This window comes from Apium graveolens, chromosome 9 (assembly GCF_009905375.1).
Source record: "Apium graveolens cultivar Ventura chromosome 9, ASM990537v1, whole genome shotgun sequence".
Taxonomy (NCBI): Eukaryota; Viridiplantae; Streptophyta; class Magnoliopsida; order Apiales; family Apiaceae; genus Apium; species Apium graveolens.
This window is the reverse complement of record NC_133655.1, coordinates 238546827-238571556: the sequence shown is the minus strand read 5'-3', so window position 1 is coordinate 238571556 and position 24730 is coordinate 238546827. Positions and strand designations below refer to the sequence as shown.

The following is a 24730-nucleotide window of genomic DNA, read 5'->3' as shown; positions in this document are numbered from 1 at the left end:
CTGCTTGATCTGAACTTGCTCAATAGCTTCCACTTTGTCATGAATTGGTCTGATAAACCTATTCTTGTCTAGTTTAAGCATCAGGTCTAGCTTATCAACATTTTCCTGAAGTTTATCAAACTTTTCATGTGTCTTGAAGTGTAGACCTTGAAGATTCTTAGTACTGAAAGCAGTGACTTTAAGTTGGTGCTTGAAATCAGAATTTGTCAGCAACTCATCAGCTTTTGAAATATGTTCTGACAGAACATTTGAGCTGGGAATGAAATCATTATCATTCCATTTCTTGGTCCATTCCACTCCTCTAAAAGTTTCCTCCCATGGAACATGAGTATCTTCTTCAATAAACTTAAGCAGTGCCTCCTTTTTAAGAATTAGAGCATTGACTGGAGCACTTGCTGGAGCACTGTCTCCAAAATTTGATAACATCTCATCATCTTCTGATAACACCAGAGTTTGTGTTACTGAAGGAGATTCTGGAGCCTCTGGATTCTGATCTTCAGTATCTATATCTAGAATTGGAGTTGATGGTATCTCAGCCTGTAGAATTGGTGAAACAGGAGATATTGGCTGAGCTGTTGGTGCTTCCAGATACAAGACAGATGGAATATACAACCTGTGAATGTCAATTTTAGGACTTAACCCTGGATCTTCAACTGTAGCTATTTCTTTGAATGGAGAGATATGAGGTGTGATCACTGTGTCATGAACAGTGTCTTCAGGTACTGGAAGGGCTTCAATTATAATAGGTTTCGATGAGATCAGAGATTCCTGATCCCCTTCCTCAGCATCTTCATATTGAGATTGTGTAATTTTCACACCTGCTCTACTCTTCTTTGATCTTCTAGATGGAGGAGTGACTTTATTAGTATCAGAACTTGAAGGTCTTTTCCTTTTCAAAATTCCAGAACCCTCAGCTTCATTCTCTTTCTGAAGAATTGACTCTTCAGCTACTACCTCCTTCTGAAAAATTACCTTTTTAGCTTCTTTTGTCACATGTTCAGATGCAGGAACCTGGACTTGTTCATCCTCATCAGATTCATCTCTCAGAATGATCCTTCTTCTTCTCCTTGGTGGAGATTTAGGCACAAAAATAGTTCTTTTGGTTTTGGGCCTAGAAGATGTGTCAGATTTTACAACTGACACCTTTTGAGAAGTACCAAAGGTTGGTTTGGATTTGAGAGGTGAGGTTTTGATTGTAAGTGCTGATGATTATGGTTGAGAGGATTGTGCTGGTTAAAAGTAGGTTCTGATAGTAGGTTGTGGTTGAGTATTGGAAGGCTGTTTTGGAGGAGATTGTGAAGTAGTAGGTTGTGTGCAACATCAGGATATATAGTTGTGTATGTGTGAGGATCAGAGTTTACTAAGAACTGTTTGACATATTGAGGAATTTGGAGGGGTCTTAGTACATTCTTCTTATTATCAGCAGATAATAAGTCTATGAAAGCCCTTTTGTGAAGTTTAAAGGGTTCAATTGTCTCACTAAAGTTTTGAGGTGCATCAGAACAACAGAAATTATATATAAGCTGACAGAATCTAGCAAAATAAACTGTGTTGCTATCTTCTTTCATCCTATCACCTATAAAACCCAAAATTGCAGTAGCATAATCAAAATGAGTTTGATTAAGAAGGGCATACCCAATTTGCTGACTCATTATTGGGATAACATCAAAGTTGGAGCATTTGTGGGCAAAGGCTTTGCTAATACAGTCGAAAAAGAAGCTCCACTCCCTCCTGATGTAGGGCCTCATCAGTTGTCCCATCTTGGACAAAGATTTCTCATACCCAAGATTTTCCATCATATTTTGAAGAGCTGACTCCCCAACTTGTGAACTGTAAGTACAGTTTTCTGGCAGATGCAATGCTTGTCTTACAGTAGACGAGGTAACCAGATGCTCATCTTCCCCAGTTGTGAAAATGATGCTTGGGGACCCATCTTCACCACCATCATCATATACCCCAGACCTCCAGAACTCCAGAATTTATTTGCCTAAGAGAAGCTGTGGTTGGGTCAGAGCATTCCCAATTTCACTTCGAGCGAGAAAATCTTGAATGAAGTGAAGTTCTGAAAGAGCCTCGTCCTTGTTGAGAATAGCCATGTAGTTGTTGGGGACAAACTTGGCTCCATCATAGATAAGATTTTTAGGTGCCATTTCTGTGAGAAATCAAGTGAAAATCGTGTGTTTGCAAGGTGTTTGATAAAATGCCTGTAAGAAAGTCCGTCAGAAAATAGAGAGAGAAAGAGAGAGAGAGTAAAAGAAATAAGAGATTAAAGTAAGAGATAAGGTAAAAGATTTGTATAATCTTTTATCTCTAAAATTTTTATACTCTTCCCACTCAACGACTCTTTTTGGAAGTAAAACAGACATGTGACACCTGACAGCATGTAAACAGTCAAAACATTATTAGTGGGCACGGTAAACGTGCAGTAATTATTGCTCACATGCGATTACCAAAACAAACACGCAACCCATTAACCAAATAATTATCACTATTTTTATCTCAATTAATTATTTTCTGATAAATATGACCGTTACAATAAAAACTACAAATAAGTCAAGTAAATAAATAATGCCACGTAAGCAACAAGATTTGCATCAGATTTTGACTATTATCAGAATTTAACGGTCATCAGAACATGGCTCCTGTACTCAAAAAAATGAATGACTATTTTTGTGTTTCTTCACAAAAATACTGACTGGTTTCTTCAGAGTTTAATCATCAGAACTTTCATCAGAACTTGTCCTCAGAATTTATGCAAATAATGCTTAACTGTTTATCTGAAACAACTTAATCACCACAATAATCATCATTCATATGGAGTGAGAGTGTATGAATGTGCAAATGATCAGATAAAGATTAGAGTCTGACAAACTTCAGTATATCTTAGAAATAAGGCATATTCACAAAAGGTGAACTTAAATGATAGTTTATCATGCGATGATAGATTTAGGTGAACTTAAATGAACAAAAGGTGTTTGTTAGACAACCTAGTATAGTGAAATTGTTTCATAACCTTAATAACAATATTATGAATACAATCATGAGATTCTTGTGTTTGTGAAACACGTAATTGAATATAAATTTTCGGTATGAGAGAAATGATGATTCTGTCAACAACAGATTTCTATCTGTAAGAAAGGGTTATTAAGTGACGCCTCTTGACAATGCTCCACCCGATCTGGGAATCATCTTATTATTGATAATTGATTTAAAATTTTTAATTTAAAAGGAAGAATCTCTTTATAATATGATTATGATTGTAACGTAATATAATCCCTCTAAAATTAAATAATATCAAGTAGTAATTGGCCAATGACACAACGGGCTTGTGTCGGTCATAGCCTTCCAACATGATAGAAAGTAGTTCTTATTTTTAAATCATTGTCGTTTCGTGCCACAGCCAAGGGCTTTGATTTCGAAATAAGAAATACTTGTCTATTACATAGAGATGTGTACATTGAATAAGAATCTAAAGGTCGTTACGTGCCACAGCCGTGGGCCTTTGGGGACTGATTCAATTGTACGGAATGTTGGGTTAGACTTGACTTAGAATATTGAGTTTGTCGTGCCACAGTCGTGACTCAATTATTCAAGAGGCTAAAGTTTGATTAGGGAATAACATTAGATGTAATTGACAAGAGTTGTCTGCCTATTGAACATTACATGGCGTTTCGTGCCACAGCCGGGGTTGTGTAATGGAATGTAGGATCCCTATTCCCACTAGCATTATGAATGCTTAATTTTTCACGTAGGGGGTTGAATAAATTAGATTAACTAGTGGGAGCAACTTATGAATAAAGACCCGATTCATATAGTGTTTTGAAATGAAATCGAATATTTGCTAAGTGTTGTTATGTGTTTATCATTTACAGATTTACTTTGTACGTTATGTCTTCTGCACTATCACTCAGGAGCATACTAGATGCTCACAAATTGACTGGTCCTAATTATGCTGACTGGCTTCGAAACTTGAGAATTGTTCTCAGGATTGAGAAGCTGGAATACGTGATTGACTCACCTAAGCCTACTGAACCTGCTAGTGATGCACATAATGATGAACATGTTGTGTATCGTAAGTGGATAGATGATGCAAATGTTCCTCAATGCATCATGCTAGCTTCCATGAACATTGAGCTACAGAAGCAACATGAGCATATGGATGCTCACAATATCCTCATGCATCTACAAGAGTTGTATGATGTGGCGGGGAGGACAGCTCGATATGAGATATCGAAGGAGTTGCTCGGTTGTAGGATGTCTGAGGGATCATCTGTGAATGACCATGTACTTAAGATGATCAATTTGATTGAACGTCTTGGACAACTTGGTTTTGCCATGGATGGGGAGCTGAGCCAAGACTTGGTCTTGCAATCGCTTTCGAGTTCGTTCTCGCAGTTTGTTGTGAACTTTCACATGAATAAGTTGGATGTCAGCCTGCCTGAACTCCACAACATGTTAAAGACTGCGGAATCGAATTTTCCCCCTAAGAAGAGTTCTGTTCTTCTAATTGGTGAAGGTTTCAATCCTAAGAAAAGGAAGAGGAACCCTTCCAAGAAGAAGAAAGTAGGTGAGAAAATGCCGGTTCCACCAAAAGCTGAAGACCCCAAGAGCAAAGTTGTTTGCTTTCACTGTAACAAGGTGGGGCACTGGAAGAGGAACTGCAAGGTTTACCTTGCAGAATTGAAGAAGAAGAAGGGTAGTGATACTACTGCTTCTGATTCAGGTATGTTCATGATAGAAGTGAATATGTCATTAAATCAAATTTCTACTTGGGTATTAGATACCGCCTGTGGTTCTCAAATCTGCAATTTGTTGCAGGGACCAAGGAGAAGTAGGACTCTTGAAGAAGAGGAGGTGATTCTACTGATGGGAAATGGAGCAAGAGTTGCTGCTGAAGATGTAGAATCATTTCATTTACATATGCCTACGGGCAAGACTATTGTTTTAAATAAGTGTTGTTTTGTTCCCTCGATTGTGAGGAATATTATTCCCATGTTAGACTTGGCAAGATTTTCATTTATTATTGAGAATAATGAATGTTCTATTCTTAGAGATAATATTCTTTATGGACGTGGTACTTTAAATAATGGTCTGTATGTATGTGACATAATTTATTTCAGATTGAACAAACTAATAAAAGAAAAGGGATGATGAAAATCTCACTTTATAGTGGCACTGCAGTCTCCATTTAGTGGACATGGAGAGAGGGCTGCAGATTTGCTAGGATTGGTACACACAGATGTATGTGGACCAATGTCTACGCAAGCCATGGGAGATTTTTCATACTTCATTACTTTCATAGATGATAGATCTAGATTCGGATATGTGTTTGATGAAACACAAGTCTGAGGCCTTTGAAAAGTTCAAAGAATATAAGTATGAAGTGGAGAAATAACCAAACATAGTATTATAATTCTTCGATTAGATCGAGGTGGTGAATACTTTAATGGAGTGTTTCTGGATTATCTCAAAGTAAATGGTATAGTCTCCCAGTGGACGCCTCCAGATTGGTATCTAAAAGGAGAAATCGAACTTTGTTAGACATAGTTCGGTCCATGATGAGCTATGCGAATCTTCCAATATTCCTATGGGGTTATGCATTGGAAACCTCAGCATATTTACTAAATAAGGTGCCTTCCAAATCTGTTCCTCAAATTCCGTATGAGATATGGAAAGAAAGGAAACCGAGTCTTAAACACGTTAAGATTTGGGGATGTCCAGCTTATGTCAAGAAAGTTGACCCAGATAAGCTGGAATATCGATCCGTAAAATGTAGTTTTGTGGGATATCCTAAAGAGACTTTAGGGTATTACTTTTACACCGATCATCGGGTGTTTGTCTCCAGACATGCTACCTTCTTGGAAAAGGAGTTTATCCTTGAAAGAAACAGTGGGAGCAAAATTGAACTTGATGAAGTTCAAGAAGCATAAACTACTACTGATCAAGTGGAAACACCTGTTCTGACTGAACAACCTTTTATGGAACAGCCCATTCATAGGTCAGGGAGAGTGTCTCGCCAACCTGAGAGGTAATATGGCCTTGTCATTGAGAATGACAATGAGTTATCGATCATTGATGATGACGACCCTGTGACCTATAATGAGGCTATGAGTAGTGTTGACTCAGAGAAATGGCAAAGTGCCATGAAATCCGGAATGGAATCTATGTATACGGTATACGTAAGAATGATTAGAGCAGATGGCCAGGTGGAGACCTTTAAGGCCAGGCTTTTGGAAAAAGGATTCAGACAAAGGCAATGGATTGACTTTGATGAAACCTTTTACCTGTAGCCCTGTTAAAATCAGTTCGGATTTTGCTTGCGATTGCTGTTTACTACGACTATGAGATCTGGCATATAGCCAGATGGTTTTCTTTCCAAGGGAAATGAAAACCTAGTGTGTAAGCTGCTGCGAACCATATGTGGTTTAAAGCAAGCTTCTCGGAAGATGGAACATTCATTTTGATGAGACAATCAAAGAGTTTGATTTTATCAAAAATGAAGATGAACCATGCGTCTACAAAAGGATTAGTGGGAGCGCGGTAACATTTCTTGTATTGTATTGAATTAGAGTTGACACACATAACAACATAGCAGACCCACTCACAAAGCTACTTTATGAAAGTCACTTTGATCGTCATAAAGACAAGATGGGTATTAGATACCAGAGTGATTGGCTTTAGTACAAGTGGGAGATTGAAAGGAATATGTCCTAAGTCCAATCATGAATTAGGATTTAGGAATAACTCTTGGTGTAATCTGCTTTGATTTCATTGATATTAATAAAAGTCTTCTTTTGTTTTTATTACGGGCTCTATCTATTTAAGTGTTTAAATAAGATATATCATAGTTTAGAGTAAAGCTTTTTATGGATTATGATGAGATCATAATAGTGAGACCTAAAAGATGATAACTCTAAACTTAAATAGTTCCTGGTCGTAGGATTACTAACTGGTAATTAATAATCCGCAGAGATCGGTACATAATATGCTTGCTTCATTATGAAGGATGTCTGTTCTCATAGACATTTGTGTGGTGACACTATAGCTAGTATGTAGGTGCTTATTATAGAATAAGTTCACTGAACATGACTCGCACAGCTGAACAACTGATGTTCACTCACGTGTCAGCATTTGTTCACATAATGATAGTTGTACAAGTATCCTTAGACTTGTGGTCATCATAGTCATCTTGTGTACACTGAACTATGCTTTGGTTTAGTTCTTAGTCTCCAGGGACAATTATTAGGGTTCTACTGGGTATAGGAATTTGTACACGAAGATAGTGTATGATCAATTTAGGATCTACCCCTTCCAGTGAAGAAAGTGAATGTTCAAGGTTGATCCACTTATGCTAGTTCAGGAATCTCTGGCCAGAGTGAATGAAATTAGAAAGGAGTTTCTAATTTGCATAGAACTAAGCATAGTAAATGGTAAGCAAGTGATTGAATTAGATAGGCTTGACACGAGATCCATGCCTTGTATTTAATCGGGACATTGTAGGGTAGAAGGAGTTTATTGTACGGTAACTATTCACTGAATAGGTTCTTGGTATTCTAAGCAGTGAATTCATATTATCCGGATAGTCGCGATATGCTGAGAAGTATCCCTCACGATGTAGAATAAATGTGATTAATTAATTAATCATATTTAATAAATTAGAGAATTTATATAAATAATAATAAAATAGTTTTATTATTATTTATTTCTACTACCGGCTTAATATTGAACCTACAGGGTCACACCATAAAAAGAGAATGATTTAATGGTGGAGAAATTAATTAATAATGGTTGATAATTATTTATTTATGAAATAAATAATTAATTGGAAAATTTAATAATTGATTAAATGAGATTTAATTGATTATAAATTAATTAAGAAAAGTTCTTAATATTATTAATTAAAGGATTTATTTTTTGGAAATTAAATCAAGAGGGAGAATTATTTCTAAAGTGTTTAGAAAAAGGATTAATAATTAAAAGGTGTTTTAATTATTAATGAGAATAATAAATGGGATTATAATAATATTATTTATGAGAAAATTTCAGCTGAAAATTTTGCCTATAAATACACTATTATAAACCCTATTTTTATTCGAACCCCAAAACCCAAAAAGTTTGGAAAACCCAATTCTCTCCACCTCCTTCCTCCTCCTTAACATCGTTTTCTTGGTGGATACCGGTGGAGTGCTTCACACTTGAGGAGCAACTGCTAAGGATCTCTGATCGTTGTCTCCGAATTATTTTAAAGGTTAGATTCGATCCCTATGTTTTTACCACGATTTATATGCTTTTATTTGGATTTTATATGTGTAAAAGTATTTTACCATACCCCGTTGCGATTAAAATCCAACAATCACAACACAGGTTTCTTTGTTGAAGGTTACTGAGTTGCCTTTATCACAAAGCTGGCTGATACTCAACAGATTGTGTTTGAGACCATCCACTAAGGCAACCTCTTCAATGATGACATTGTCCTTTGAAATCAAGCCATATCCCACAGTATAACCTTTGCTGTCATCTCCAAAAGTGATACTTGGGCCAGCTCTCTCTTCAAACTCTGTGAGCAGGGTAGAATCACCAGTCATGTGTCTTGAACAACCACTATCCAAGTACCAAAGATTCCTTCTGTTTCCCTGCACACATCAAAATCAAATCAAGTTGATTTTGGTACCCAAGTTTCCTTGGGTCCTGCCTTGTTAGCTTTCTTCTTCTGTTTCTTAGGTCTTAACTCATTGGAATTAGGAATTTCAGATTCTTCCTTAGTCATTTGGGTTGGGCCTTTGAAACCACTAGATGCAACAAAATTATCATGCATGTTATGGCTAACAGGAAATGACATGCTTGGTAAAAACATGTTATTCCAGTAAGGCATGCTAAATGGCATTTGAGGCATATTATATGCAGCATAATATGGATTAGGTGCAAATGGCATGTTAGCAAACTGTGCATTCATGTTATGTGTAGCCATAACATTAACAGGCATGGGAGGCATGGCATTCATATTAGAGAATTGAGGCTGAACAGACATGGGAGTAGGCATGGTAGATTTGCAATTAACAGACAAATGATTTATACTACCACACTTGACACAGATTTTTCTAGGAGCATATTTGTCAGGTGTGTAGTTATTATGTTTGTTAATCCCTACTTTACCATTCCTATTGTTTTTCCTTTTAGTCTCTGTTTTTACCTCTATCTTCTCAAGTCTGTCACTTAACTGTTTGACAGTCATGTGACCAACATTAGCCTTCTTCCCTTTCTTGGCTTGACTTGACTCTTCTGAAACAAAGTTCTTGGAAACAGACCCATACTTTTCATTTAGCTTGGTTAATTTGGCTTTGCTGATGGGTTTGCTCACAGCCGACGGATGAGGATTTTTATCATTCGACGGATAACACTTTTTGTTATCCGACGGATAGTCCTCATCATCCGTCGAGTCTACATCTATCAGCAATCCATCTACCAAAATAGGTTCTAGTTTCTCCTTATTCTTTTTCCAGGCTTCATCACAAAAAGACTCAATTCCTTGAACCTTGCTGATTTGAGCATGAACATCTCTGGATGTTTTCCATGCTTTAATCACCTCCTGTTCACGATCGAGCTGCTTCTTTAAAATTTCTTCCTTTTTCAAGGACTCAGTTAATTCCTCCTTGGCAATTCTACACTCAATTTTTAGTTTCTCAAACTCAACAAACTGAGACTCAAGCACATTATTCCTCTCACTCAAAAACAAGTTGTTTTCTTTGATTTTAGCATTTTCTTTAGTGAGGGACTTAAGTGTAACACGCAAATGATACAATTCTTTAGACATGTCATTTATTGCATCATTACACTCAGCTTTAGATAAATGTGCAAGGTTTGTAGTGATTACCTGATTGCTTGAGGAACTTGTCTCTGTTTCATCAGACTTGGCCATAAGGGCTAGATTGACATAGCTGACATCCTCATCTTCATCCAAACCATCAGCTGCCCAGTCATTCTCTTGTGTAATAAAAGCCCTTTCCTTCTGTTTGAGTAGATCAAAGTATTTTTGCTTATAATCCACAGACTCAAATCTTTTCTTACTAAAATCTGACTTTCTACACTCATTTGCAAAATGCCCTGCCAAGCCACATTTGAAACACTTGAATTTTGATTTATCTACCATGTTTCTATTTGGCTTGGCAGCTCCAAAGTTCTTCTTGAACTTGAGCTTGGCAAATCTTCTTGAAAGGAATGCTAGGTGCTCATCAATGTCCTCCATGTCATCTTGGCTCAATGAATCTTCACTTTCTGCAGCTAGCCCTTTACCCTTGCTTTCACAGGCCTTTGAAGTTGATTCCACAGCTTCCATCTTCACTTCCTTCTCCTTTTCCAGTTCAGCCACTAGTGCAATGGATCCTCCTTTCTTCTTTCCTCTCTCCATTCTTTCATCCTGCTCTATCTCAAGCTCATAGGTCTTCAGAATGCCATACAGTCTCTCCAAAGTAAACTTCTTATAATCTTGTGAGTTTCTCAATGAGACTGTCATTGGTTTCCATTCCTTTGGAAGAGATCTGAGAAATTTCAGATTGGAGTCTTTAGTCTGATAGACTCTTCCATGCAATTTAAGAGCATTTAGTAGCTTTTGGAATCTACTAAAAATGTCAGTGAGTGACTCACTTTTTTCATTGTGAAAATGCTCATATTGCTGAATCAGGAGCTGCATTTTATTTTCTCTTACTTGCTCAGTACCATCACAGATTATCTATATTGTGTCCCAAACTTCCTTGGTAGTCTTGCAGTTGATGATGTTATCAAACATGTATGCATCAACACCATTGAACAGAATGTTCATGGCCTTTTTATCTTTCCTGACTTGTTCAATATCAGGATCAGACCATTCATGCCTTGGCTTTGGAACAGATGGTTCATTTCCTGTTGCAGCTCTCATTGGAACATGAGTGCCTCTTTCTATGCAGTCCACATAGGCCTCATCTTGAGAAAGCATATGAAGATGCATCTTTACCTTCCAATGATGGTAATTATCTTTATCAAGAAAAGGAATCTTGACTCCAACATCTTTCTTGTTCATCTTGCTGAATTGTTTTGATCTTTAAACTCTTTGTAGATTAAGAGCTTGCTCTGATACCAATTATTATTCCCTTAACAATATAGCAAGAATTACAGAAGGGGGGTTGAATGGAATTCTTGAACCTTTTTCTTGAAATAAAAATGTTCAACTCGATTATGGATATATTTGTTTTGATTAGCACAATGCGGAATGTAAACTTGAATGAATCAAAACATAAGTAATTAAAAACAAGAGTCTTTAAAAACTTTCTGGTGGATTTAAACAATTCCACCAGAGATATATTTAATATATCGAGAGGACTCTGTTTGCAGAAATGCTCACAGCTGCTTACACAAATAGAACTGCTAAGAACACAGGAAATGCTAAAGATAGTGCTTACAAAGATTTCTCTGTTGTTGTTTCTTAGCTATCTCAGTTATTTTTCTATTTGCTACTCTCTTGGTTTATATATTACCAAGATTACAAAGTTAAAAGAACTGAATAAATATAAAATCTAACAGTCTTGATCTTTTTGCTTTTCGTCCTCTATTACCCAGTTAATGGGCTTCCACAGTGTACTTGTATCCAACTCAACGGATGTGTGTCAACTTTCACTGTTCAACTGATGTTTGAATCTTGATATGATCATCTGTCGACTTTCAGATCAGCCTTCGATGACTTAATTGATCATCCGTCGACTGCTATGTTAAACATCCGTTGATAGTCATTTGATCATCCGTCGAAGCTTTGTAAAGAATCCGGTGGTAGCTATTTTGGTCATCCGTCGAAGCTTTGTTAATCATCCGTTGGTAGCTATTTTGGCACTTGACTTCATTTCACTTATACAGAATTACAAGACATTGCTTATGTACAGTTAATCAACCTATTCTGCATATCTAGTTAAAGTCAACATGACTTATATGCTACTTCAGATTCTATACAAAGGTGCATACAACACTGTGCTACAAACTTATTATTACATAAGCTACTCACTCGATGGATAATAAGTTAATCATCCGTCGGGACTATAATGAGTTATCCGTCGGGACTATAATTCTTATCCGTCGAGTGCTACATTATTTCACTAAGTAAAATCTACTTAGATGTTTTGTTTAGGTAATCATCAAGTGCTCAACATATTCACAACAATATTAAATATAAAAATTTCACCGTATTAAAGTACTCATAAATACGAATCCAACAAAATCACTCACGACTATATTTAGACTTACAAATTAGGCGTAAATTAATAATTTATCTCATATTATGAAAATTACCGATATATCATTTAGAAAATGTTTAAAGGGACATAGGGAGGTTGTGCTATTTGATATCTTTCATGTGGTTTAGTATGGACACGTGTGTAATAAAACAGGGTCGGCAACAGTATTTGCTCGGATTAGAACCTCTCCTGTAGTAAATACTCCTACTAAATAGTCGGTGGTCCTCGAAAAAGAAGTAATAATAAATTATTATAACGGGGGACGATAGACATACATGGGGTTTTACGACAATTCCCTTAATTCCCTTTACGAGAGTAAAACACTGTAGCTGGCTCGGCTCGTGCTACATTTCCTTAACTTAACATTTTTTAAAATTATTTAAATCCAATCCTATTGCAGAAATACTTGTATCAATTTATGAATAAATCAAGTTACATATAATTTTACTCACTAGTTTTATTTATGTTGTGGCAGACCTACTCTTTTAACTGCATTTAAGAAAGGTGATTGTTAATTAATTCCGAGGTAGAAAATGGAACTTAATACTCCTATAGCATACTTAAACGTTACTCCTCGCCCCTTCTATTTCTTTTTAATTATTGTTTGACATTTTTACATATTTTTTTTAATCTTATAGTTAAAATAATTTTTTATATTTTTTTCTAAATAAAAATATATAACAGAGATAGTATACGACAACCAAAAGTTTTATTTTTTATTCTTACATTATTAGATTCATCAAGGAAGTCCGCGATTTAATTATTTATTTATTTTCGTTTGGTTAATTGGTAATTATGTAGAAGCTTTTTTTTATTTGCTGTTTTCATCATTATCCATGTTCTAATATAATGTGTTAATCAAGTTATTAAATTAACTACATCGCGGAAAGTTAGTTGAAATATTCAGCATTGTTGAAATTATTGGTGATTAAATTATTAATATCATTGTAGTATTAATTTAAAGAAAAAAGAAGAAACTGAAAAAGGGGGAATAAATGGACACATTTTGCGGCCACTAAATTCTACATGCAGCAGCCATGGATATAATATTGTTCTGATGTTTATCACGGGAGGCTATAGAGCCGAGGTCCGTGTAAACAACATTTTCTCTAATAAAATTAAGAGGTTGGTTGATTCATGAATTTGTCCAATTAATAAATAAAAGATAGAAGTTATATTAGAATTTTCACATGGATCGGGATGGAAAAACTCCTAATTAATAATCAAAAGCTCCTAATTAATAATCAAAATCAGCCTATGCGCATCAATACTAAACTAGTATGAATGTTCATGCAAAGTATAAGTTACGTTATAATTTATATATGAGTTATATAATTTCATAAAAAAAAATCTTTGTTATCCATTTTTAAAACTTTAAGATTTAATTAAGACCTTCTTAATTTCTACATTGTGTTGGGTTGCACCCAAGATAATTTATTGTTCATCAATATTTTTTTTTAATCATAGATCGCAGCTGCTACCTTTCGGATGTGCACCGGGTAAACCCTACGGGCTTACAATATTTGTGTAAATATGGTCAAAATTGAGCTCAATAACCATAAAACAATTTTATTTAATATGACTTCTTTGTTCTTGGTTCTTGGTGCTTACCATATTCTTATTTAATACTATCATTACAACCATTTTTAGAAACAACTCCTAAAAAACCATGTTCCCTGATAATAGATATAATAGAATTCGAGCTTTCGAGCTTATCGATCCTATCGAATTTTTTAAGAGCTGAGATTCGATCATGAAATTAAGGTTCAGTCAAATTCAAGCTCGAGCCCGAATTTTTTAATCGAGTTTGAGTCGAACCTGACACTGTTCGACTCGGCTCGATTAAACCCAAATTACATGTAGTTCTACTCGGCTCGTACGGCTTCCGAGTCTTATCGAACTTTTATTAATTATACGTTTTTCATTAATTATGTATTTTTATTTAAATATTCGATATTTATTTATTTTTATATATTTAATCGAATTAGTGGCATAAACAGGTCAAACTGTTTGTAAACTACTCGAACGCGGCTCGTTAAATATTCGAATTTGACTTGAGAACAATCGAGCCGAGCTCGAGTTCGAGCTTTTAGAAATTATTTATCGAGCCGAACTCGAGATTCTAACTACTCTGACTAGTATGGTTCGCGAGCCTTATCGAGTCTCTATTGTTTTTAATTTTTTATTATAAATTTATTTTAATATAAATATTTAATATTTTATTTATATTTTTTATACATACTCGAATCGAACTCGAGCCAGACCTATAATATTTTAAGTTTTTGTTAGTATTCGTTCTAATCTATTCAAGATTTTGAGCCGATCTCCGGCCTATCGAACTTTTTATGAGCGAAGTTTTGAGTTTGCAATTAAATTCTCGATCGAACTCGAGCCTGAACTATTATAATCGAGTTCGAGCCGATCCTGACAGTGTTTGACTCGGATCGGCTCAATATTTGGTGAAATTAGTTCGAGTTTATTGAGCTTATCAAACTTTTCACGAACCGATATTCGAACTTGAATTTAAGGCTCAGTCGAATTCGAACTCGAGCCCGAATTTTTTAATCGAGCTCGAGCCGAACCTCATTGTGTTCAACTCGCCTCGAACTAAACCCCAAATTACATGTAGTTCTACTCGGCTCGTAAGGCTCGCAAGTCTTATCGAGTCTCTATTAATTATATTTTTTTCATTAATATTGTATTTTTATTTCTTTTTATTTTATATATTTAATCGAATCGAACCGACATTCGAGCTTTAAATTAAGGCTCGATTGAACTCGTGTTCGAACCTGAATTTTTTAATCGAGTTTGAGCCAACCTCATACTGTTCAACTCAGCTCACGTTATATAAAAAAATAATTTTTCATAATGTCATAAAAGACATGTACAGAGTAAGTTGTCCGGACATTACTAATAATATAAAAAAAATCACAATAATCAAAAAAAGATGAGCATTGCTATAGTTCTATATAGCTGTGTAATTCGAGCCGGTCGAGCCGAATTCGAACTTATCAAATTTAAGTTAACCTTTTTCAGCCCAAAATTTATATTCGAACTCGATTAATTTATTATATGAGTTAAGATGGAGCTTTTAGTTACAAGTGACTTTTAAGAATATTAATATGTTGCTAATCCCAAAAGTTGACTAAACAAATATTATATATTATTGTTATTTAGGATTTTTTTTGTTGAGTATAATCATATTATTAGTAATACAAATTAACCACTATTATGTATTTTACAAAATGACTTAATAATATGCATAGTTTAATTTTTGAAAATGGAAAATTCACATTTTATGTTAATTTTTTTGAATAAATATTATTAGTGTGATATATAAATGCATGTAGTAATGATTTTAATTTAGATCTCGTAAATATAAAAAGTATAATGTTCCTTATCCTAACATATGTTTTTAATCCTTATCCTTACATTTGTAGTTGATGATTTTAACATATATATCAAAATGGTCTTGTACCTCACCCATTATGATGGTGAACTTAGTTGATTGCCATATTTGAATTATAAATTCGAATCTCTAAGTGTGTATTTTTAAACCAATTTTAAATATAGAGGTATATAAATAAATTACTAAATCACATTAAAAAGTCATGGTCCCCATAATATATATAAATATAATGACAATGGATTATAATAATCGAAATTGCGTATAATTTGGTTAATCCCTATATTTTGTTATCTATTTCGATCAAGACCCGTGAGAACACTTAACCCAATTATCCGAATAGTTAGATTCGAATATTAAAACAATATACCACTCAAATTTATAGGTTCGAATCCCGCCAAAAATAAATATTTATATTATTATTTATAAGGTTACAAATAAGTTTCTAGTTTCGAATACTACCAAATAACAAATATTTATGTTAATATTTGTAAAAAAATACATTACCCAAATTTATAGGCTCGAATCCCGTCAACATCAAAATATTTAATTATTATTTATAAATAAGATTTATGGTTTAAATTTCATCAATCATATACTATTCTATACTACGCTATTTGAACTTTACTTATTACACACAATTAAATTATAATTATATAGTTATTAAGTTAAGTATTCAATTCTTGACACTAGGATTTTAATAAAATTATATAAAATACAGATATATAAATTTAACTGAAAGCGTGTATCGCATAAATTTTAAACTAGTAAATATAATTTGATTACATATAATATCTTTTAACAAATAGTTATTTAAAATTATCATCTAAAGATACATATACAGACATTACATGTCAACATTTTTTAGCATGTGTCTGATATGAAATTATCAAAAACTTACAATAATTATATAAAATTATCATCTAAAAATACATACGTATACCCGTTTTCGTGTGTAAGCTTTTGTTGGATACACATGAGTGCAATATTGTTAGGACTTCTAAAACCAAATTACTGCTTAACATAAGCACAAAAAATAGAAATTGGCGTTCCTATTACAAAACGTAGTAGTGACCACAGCTGAAAAGTTAAAAACGACAAAAATAATCTTTCAAAGAGATTGAACCTACAATATGCGCGGTGGAAAATGAAAATTATGTAAAATGAGTAGGGCATTTGTTCAGTTATAGCCTATAGGCTCGTGGTCTGAATGCGCATGTTTAAGGTCATATATCTACTTCTGTGTATTGTAGCTGTCGCCGCAATGTTACTCATGACTTTAACCCGTGTGACCATATCTATTGTAGTGTTTTCAGCATGTAGTGTCCTAGGTTTTCTACTTCCTCCTCCTCCTTTTTTGGTTTTGTTATGCAAAAAACACTGATGAAAAATGTTATCTGAATTCTCAAATCCCAAGGACTTGACTTTCAGTTTGGTGCTTTGTTCCTTCCTGACCTGCTTCCCAATTTGTACTTATCCTCTTCGAATGTAGTTTGAGGGGATTTTGTTCACATGACTTCCTAGCGGCTTTTTTAAGATTTAACATATATTCATATCAATCAATCAGCGTTCTCACGATTACAGGGGGAGATGAACATACTAATTAAGGCAACTCCAACATCAAAAATTGTACTGTATTAATGATAATCCGGTTCAAATCTCAAACCTTTTTCAAAAATCGGGTCAAGTCCTGATTCCGAATCCGAAATAAGCCGAACCCAATTGTCCCAAATGCAGTCAACTTGGATAACGACTAGCCCACCCGATTCCGAGTCCGAAATAAGCCGAAACCTACTATCCCAAATGCAGCCAATTTGGGTAACGACTAGTCCACCACAAGCTCCCAAAAGATCATGATTTATTGGTGCACATAGTAGTAGTACTTCACCTTATAAACTGAACAGAAACCAAAAATCTCCTCGATGTGGGACGGGGTCTTAGAAACTCTCCGGGTGTTACGGTATATGTTTATGATCAATTGACAAATCATTTTTTTGTTTACAAATAAAATAACATTTGTATATTTTTGTTAAGTAACAAATATTTGTGCGCTACAAATAAATGCTTGAAATTAAAATCTGGATTTGCCATCTATTACTTATATAAATGCAAATTAAATATTAAAGAATTATATATTGTACCCATATTTCAGATGCAATCATCATATCTGTCCAGAATTGATATATGTAAACATGGACAACACCAAAAGAAAGTATAAAGATGACAAAGTTTGTATGTGCATGCATGTGTTTCCAGTGTCCGTGTGTGGGCGTGCGTGGGGGGAGTTAGATTTTGATTTTTCATGAGCAATGTACCCTACTTTTGCATACACACATTGTAGTTTTAGGGGAGAATGTGGTGATCAAAGAAGATTTAGAGCAATGAGAGTGTTCGTGTATAGGCCTCTTTAGCTGCTCATCATGATACCTCAAATTTCAGATTTTACCCTACATTGGACCAAAGCTTATAGACAAACTGCACTGTTGATGTTAGTGCTTTACCAGACAATTGCATCAAATGAATATGTGTATATTACTCTTCATGAATTTTCAAGAGTTCTACCCAATGAAGGAGAGAGCTAAATAATTAAGGTTCCCGACATAGAGGATTAATTTAAGTTTTTTTAATAGAAAGGAGTGATTTTAACCTTAATAAATTTAAAGTAGTCATCCATTTTTTTGTCAGATAGTTTTAACTTTTATAAGTAAGAAGATTATAAGGAAATATTTATAGAGAGAAAAACTAGATGAGAAGTACTAGATGGAGATAATAGTTCTTAAAAGATAGGCGGAAAAGATGACTAGTACATTTTCCCAGTAATCTTGTCATTCACTTGGCATGCATCAAAAAAGTAGAGAAAAAGGAAAAACAATAGTGTCTTCTTGTTATATATATATATATATGACATTATTAATCAGGAATAATTAACATAGGGATAATAAATACAGTAATAAATATGAATAAAGCATTTATAATGATATTCAAAATTTTAAATTTATGCAAAGTACTTTACAAGAAACAAATAATTTAATATCAAATAACATTGTTGGGGGTTTTGTAATTCAACATAAGCAACGGATAAACTTTTGAAAGAGGAATAATCAAATTCTAACGGGATTATACAGATTCTGGCTGATATAAAAAAATTTAATAGTTGAAACAGTTACATTTCTGAGATGTAAGAAGGAGGTGATAGTACCGCCAAGAACAAACACGGCAATGTTTAAAATATAAAAATTTGCACAGGAGAGATGCTGAAGGACAAAGATAAAAACAAGAGGCAATAAAGTCAAAAGTGTCAAACTTGAAAGCCACTTGGTGAGTATAATTACATACAAGTGTTTAAGAAGTGATTAATAAATTAATAAAACCATTGAATAAACCCAACTTAGTTACTATTGCGGCTTGTTTCTACTTCTCGCACATGCTATTCCACCTGTTTTTTTTCATTACCTATCCATCTATATAAACCCCACCATCTCCCTGTCCTTTTGTATTAATCCCATTCTTCTCTGCCCCTCTTCAAAATATTTTCTCACCTCTCTCTCTCTCTCGAAATAAATATAGCGTCAATCAAGAACTATTGTTGTCAATCAATCAAATCAGAAAGACTTGGAAAAATGGATGTTAAAGGTGAAAGAAATTCGGAGGAAATAGTTGCCATGACGATGAATAACAGTAGTGATGATCAAGAAGATGAAATGATGATGGGAGAAGATCTTCGGAGAGGGCCTTGGACTATTGAAGAAGACTTTGCTCTCATGAATTACATCTCTCAACATGGTGAAGGTCGCTGGAATTCCCTAGCTCGCTCTGCAGGTAATTTACAAAATCTCCTTCTCCCTCCCCTTTCTCTCTCTCTCTCTCGCTCTCCCCCTCCCTCCCCCTCCCATTCTCTCTCTCTCACACACACACAATTCTTTATATGCAAAGTTCATTATTTTTAGTCATTCGGCCAAATAAATTTTAATTAAAAAGAGTTTATAAAAAGGTATAGATATGCAACATGTTATCAAAGAAATATTTTTTGTGCATATAATTTTCACGAGAGTAATTTATATGTAAGAAGAAACCCAGGTACTGTACATGGTATAGTAGTATATGATTGCTACGTCGTGGCAGTGCCACCATCACAAAAGGTAGCGACTTAGAATAATTAAAGTTGTTTTAAGAAAAGGAATTTTCTGCATATATCCGAGAAAATATGATCGTTTTACTATTGCGTACACGGATAGTACTGTTAGAATTGTATAGTATTTATTATCAACTTTACCAAACGTGGATTAATGAAATTGTAGGATTGAAGAGAACCGGAAAGAGCTGCAGATTAAGGTGGCTTAATTATTTACGCCCCGATGTACGACGTGGAAACATCACTCTTGAAGAACAACTCACTATTCTTGAACTTCATTCTCGTTGGGGCAACCGGTATGTATATATCTCGCTGTTTACATCTTTTGTTATTCTATAGTCTCGCCTATTTCAAAATTCTGATTTTCACCGTGGTTAATTATATAATCTTTGCGTGGTTTACATGACAGATGGTCAAAAATTGCTCAACACTTACCAGGAAGAACTGATAATGAGATAAAGAATTATTGGAGGACAAGAGTTCAAAAACATGCGAAACAGCTCAAATGTGACGTGAATAGCAAGCAATTCAAAGATACCATGCGTTACCTCTGGATGCCAAGATTAGTTGAAAGAATTCAAGCTGCTGGCGGCAGTACTATCGGTGCTAGTGCTGCCACCGGGGATTCGTCCTTGGCCATTGCCACCGGGGACTCCTCATTCGCCACTGCCACCCCCACTTGTTACATGAACAATTCCAACAACATCAGTAGTAATCCAGATTATTCAAGCCAATTGATGATGCCACAGACCAATAGTATGATGTACAACAATTACGAGGGAATAATCCAATCCTCGATAAATAGTTCAAGCAGCTTCACACCCGCAAATTCAAGTACCACTGCCTCGTCGGACTCTTTTGGAAGATCACAAGTATCTCCTGTGTCTGACATGACAGATTGCTACAACTATCCTCCTGTTAATCCTAACCCTAATCAGGATTATTACTTTCAAGATCAGCTTGGTTACACGGACACCCTAATTAGCCCTATGGATTACTATAACCCCAATTCGGGATTTCAATGCATGGAGGCAAACACCAGTAATCATCATTCATGGATGGACGGTGGGGATTTATCGGATAACTTGTGGAGTGTTGAGGATATGTACTTACTAAACCAGCAATTCAACAACAACAACATTTAAAAGATGGATATAAGCCTCAAATATTATGTACCAGGGTATATATTTCATCAAAGTTCTAGTTGTAAAATTTTCATTTGCTTATGTCCTTTTTCCTTTTATTTTGATTGGGGGGATTAATTGCAAATTTGAGGGTAATTGAATCTCATTCTTTGAGAATTATAACATAGATAAATATGTTGTTTTTGTCTATAGTTTGAAATAAATATTGTAGGGAGATTTGGCTAATTGGTTCCACCATCTTTACTGGCAACTCATTATAATGTTGTACATCTTTTTATATAATACACTCATGGAATTTTCTAAACCTAGACTATGGGGCCTGAACCAGAGAACTATAATCTACAAGCCTAAATAGATTTTAATTATAAATGGACTCTTGTCCTGGTTCTAGATTAAGTTAAAATAAGAAAAGTGGTGTGCCTTGGTAATGACTTGGACACGTGTCCTTATATTCACCATCATACAATATTTATTTATAATTTTATCAGAGAAACGAAATATATAATTGTTACTCTCATTCACTCCTCTTTTTATTAATTAAAAGGGTATGATTTTATTCTTATCATGTCCTAGCTATAACAAAGGGCACGTGAGGGGCTTGTGATGTCATGTGTGAATGTGATCCAATTATATTAACCTCATCATTTTGTGGCAGTATAATACATTCGACTGCATAAAATAATCAAGTTTGTATGATTCCATTGTACGGACAAGTGAGTTGGATGCCATTTTGCTAGACAAAGTAGATATATATATGCCGACATTCTAGTATTTTCTTGCGATTTTTACTTTAGCATTTCTTTTAAAATAAGTAATCATTTTTTTGCCAATGTGTCCATAATCTTCGTAGTCCCGTTGATGTTTGCGGAAATCATTTATGTTTTCATTTAGAGTTACAATTTATATTTTACGTTGCTAATCGATTTTTATTTTCTTAGTTTTGTATTTTTAAACAAGATACATAATATAAAATAAATAACGAACTAAATTAGAGTAAATATCATATTTTTTGACTATATTTTATACTGATTTTTGAAATGTTGCCAAACTTTGACATTCTAAAAAAATAACTTCTTTTTTTGTAAATCTAGATAAAATTATGGCTACAATTATTTTATTTGCTTCTATAAAACTAGCGATTAATAATAAAATATTAACGGCGTTTACAAAGCCAAATATAAGTATAAAATCCGTTTTTTTAGAATATGAAAATATAACTATTTTTTTGAAAATTAGTATAAAATATGCACACAACTATGTTATTTACTCCTTATATTTATTTTACCTAAAAATAAAATTATATTCTATAAAATATAATAAGTACAATAATAATGAATTACTTTTTATTTTTATACTTGTGTGTTTACAAAATGAAAATTATATCAAACTAGTCACTGAATAAAAATTCAAAATTAGAACATGATTGAAAAATGTGTTCAATATAAAAGGGACGGGAAAATTATTATATAAATTTATTAATGTTGAACGATTGAAGGTACGGGAAAATAGTATTTATGTTTATAAGTATGCACCGATTAAAATTATAAAATTTTAGCAATCTTATATTTTCATTTTTTTCATATAATTATATACATAAGTAATGGGCTTTATTTCGATTGAGTACAATCCAAATCTAAAAATTAGTACCATTGTTTTGTTCAATTATAAGGCGCAATTTCAACTTGTAAAGACTAAAAGCATTATAAAAATTATGAACGTATAGAAATAATGATAAGAAGAATGAATCCGATGTGAGTTTAGTTAATTATTAACTATATTATATTTTTATTTGTGAGATATAATTACAGCATATTTCAGTGATCGATCGCCGTTTTGATTGTATCTGCATCATGATTAAATAAAGTGGTCCCAAAACGAGGGGTTTGTTTAGAAGCACCACTTGTAACTCTAGCTAGTCTACCACATTATTAATATTCCAATAATAATTTTAAACGGAAGCACTAAAGAGCCACAACTATTGCTACTTTTTCTATTATTTGTTCCATAGTTAACTGTTTTTTTCTCACCTTGGTTTTGTATATTTGTATTTTGGGAATGAGTATAAAGAAGATCTTCAAAGTTAAACAATTTGATACATAAAATTATAGCCAGAATAGATATACTCTGTTTATGGCATAATATTACTCAAATACGAGGTACTCGTTTAGACTATACTGTACAGTGCAAGCATAGTGAAACCCGGGGTTTTAATATGCATGAGCTAATAGTAGGTGTACATAATAGTGTGTTTTAAATGGAACGATCTCCTATATTTATATCAACAAAATTAATTAAAACACCCCATATCAAATATCATGTATCATTATATACAAATATTTTATACTTATGTACACCTACCACTACTCTAAAATGTTACTCCTATGTCCCGTCCCTTTCCGTGTTCCTTCCAATTATTTATATTTCAAACATTTATAAAAATAATAAAATTTTTATTATATAAAAAATAATTACTTCCATTATTTCTCTCCACTATATTTATTATATATTTAATATTAATTGATTTCACTACTTTACTCATTATTTTAATTTTTCTCCATCCTTTTATTATTTTTTTAACCTCCGTTTCTAATCAAATATAAATAAATGGGAGGGACCGATGGAGGGAGTATACTATTAAAAAAAGATTAAAACGATAAGGGTACATATTAGTTATAGTATTCATATAATACACGTAACACGTGCATTTTTGTGAGAGTAATCAATAAAATCTTTTCAGAATTTTTTGAAAGAAAAGTTGGAAGCGCTAAAACTAGTCATTTGGAAATTAGTAAGACATTTAACGTTTATTAACATTTTACGTCCATGGTAACCTCTTTTTGCTTGTAATAAACTAATTGTGATCGATAATTAACTTTTTAGCATTTATTAAAAGTTAGGTTTAATTTAACCTCATGTTGCATGTATTCGTACTTAGACACATGGTTGTATCATAATTTATAAGTTTATAATTAAGGACTATCTACATGTCTAATCTCTTTACGGTGTAATTTGTCTTAAGACAAGTGATTAACCGATATGATCCACATTGATTAATTAAGCACTTGCGCACGAACAGTTCTTTTTGTGAAAAGAATTAACTTTTCCCCACAATGTTTTTTACTCCCTCCGTCCCATTTTGTTCTTCCTCTTTTGACTTTCGGTACTGTTTACGATAAGCGATTGACTACTAATTTACGTCTAATCTATAATATTAAGGTGATGACAATCAAAAGGGACGGAGGGAGTAACTTTGAGGGTAACAAAATGCAAGTTTGTACCTGGTACGGTAGTGGTGTTCCAATTTTCACTAAACATGGCAGACAAGCTCATTGTCATCTCCTTTCTTGCTTCATAAATCACATTCACCCCTGCAATTATGTTCTTTAACTTTTTAAATTTGCTGACACAACTCATTTACTTTCGGTAACTCATCGAGAATTTCATATTTTATTAATAACGTATGGAGGGCAAATTACATGACTAATTATTTCAATGAAAATAACCTTACTATATATTTGTACTTTAAAACTTAAAAATAACCTTTTTCCTTCTTGAAATGTTATTAAGAAACATGACTAATATATATCAGCCTACAAACTGTACCATACACAGGGTTGATTTAAATAATTATTTTATTATTTTCATTTTAGTATAAATAGTATAGATATATAAGAAAATATATCCATGATTATATATATAAACCCGTTATATTGATCAAATTCAGATAAGTATATCTAATTTATTTTTAATTTTATTTTAGTAAGAGTTAAATATTATTTATTTTAACCTGAAT

General features: G+C 33.6%; 1 protein-coding gene across 1 annotated transcript; it reads left to right on the top strand.

Annotated features, from left to right (window-relative positions):
* Positions 1–19152: 19152 nt before the first annotated feature.
* LOC141682880 (transcription factor MYB108-like) lies at positions 19153–21162 on the top strand. The gene is made up of 3 exons (XM_074487569.1): positions 19153–19479; positions 19959–20088; positions 20202–21162. The coding sequence occupies exons 1-3, from the start codon at positions 19281–19283 to the stop codon at positions 20935–20937; spliced, it is 1065 nt and encodes a 354-aa protein (XP_074343670.1). The 5' UTR covers positions 19153–19280; the 3' UTR covers positions 20938–21162.
* The last annotated feature ends 3568 nt before the right edge of the window (positions 21163–24730 follow it).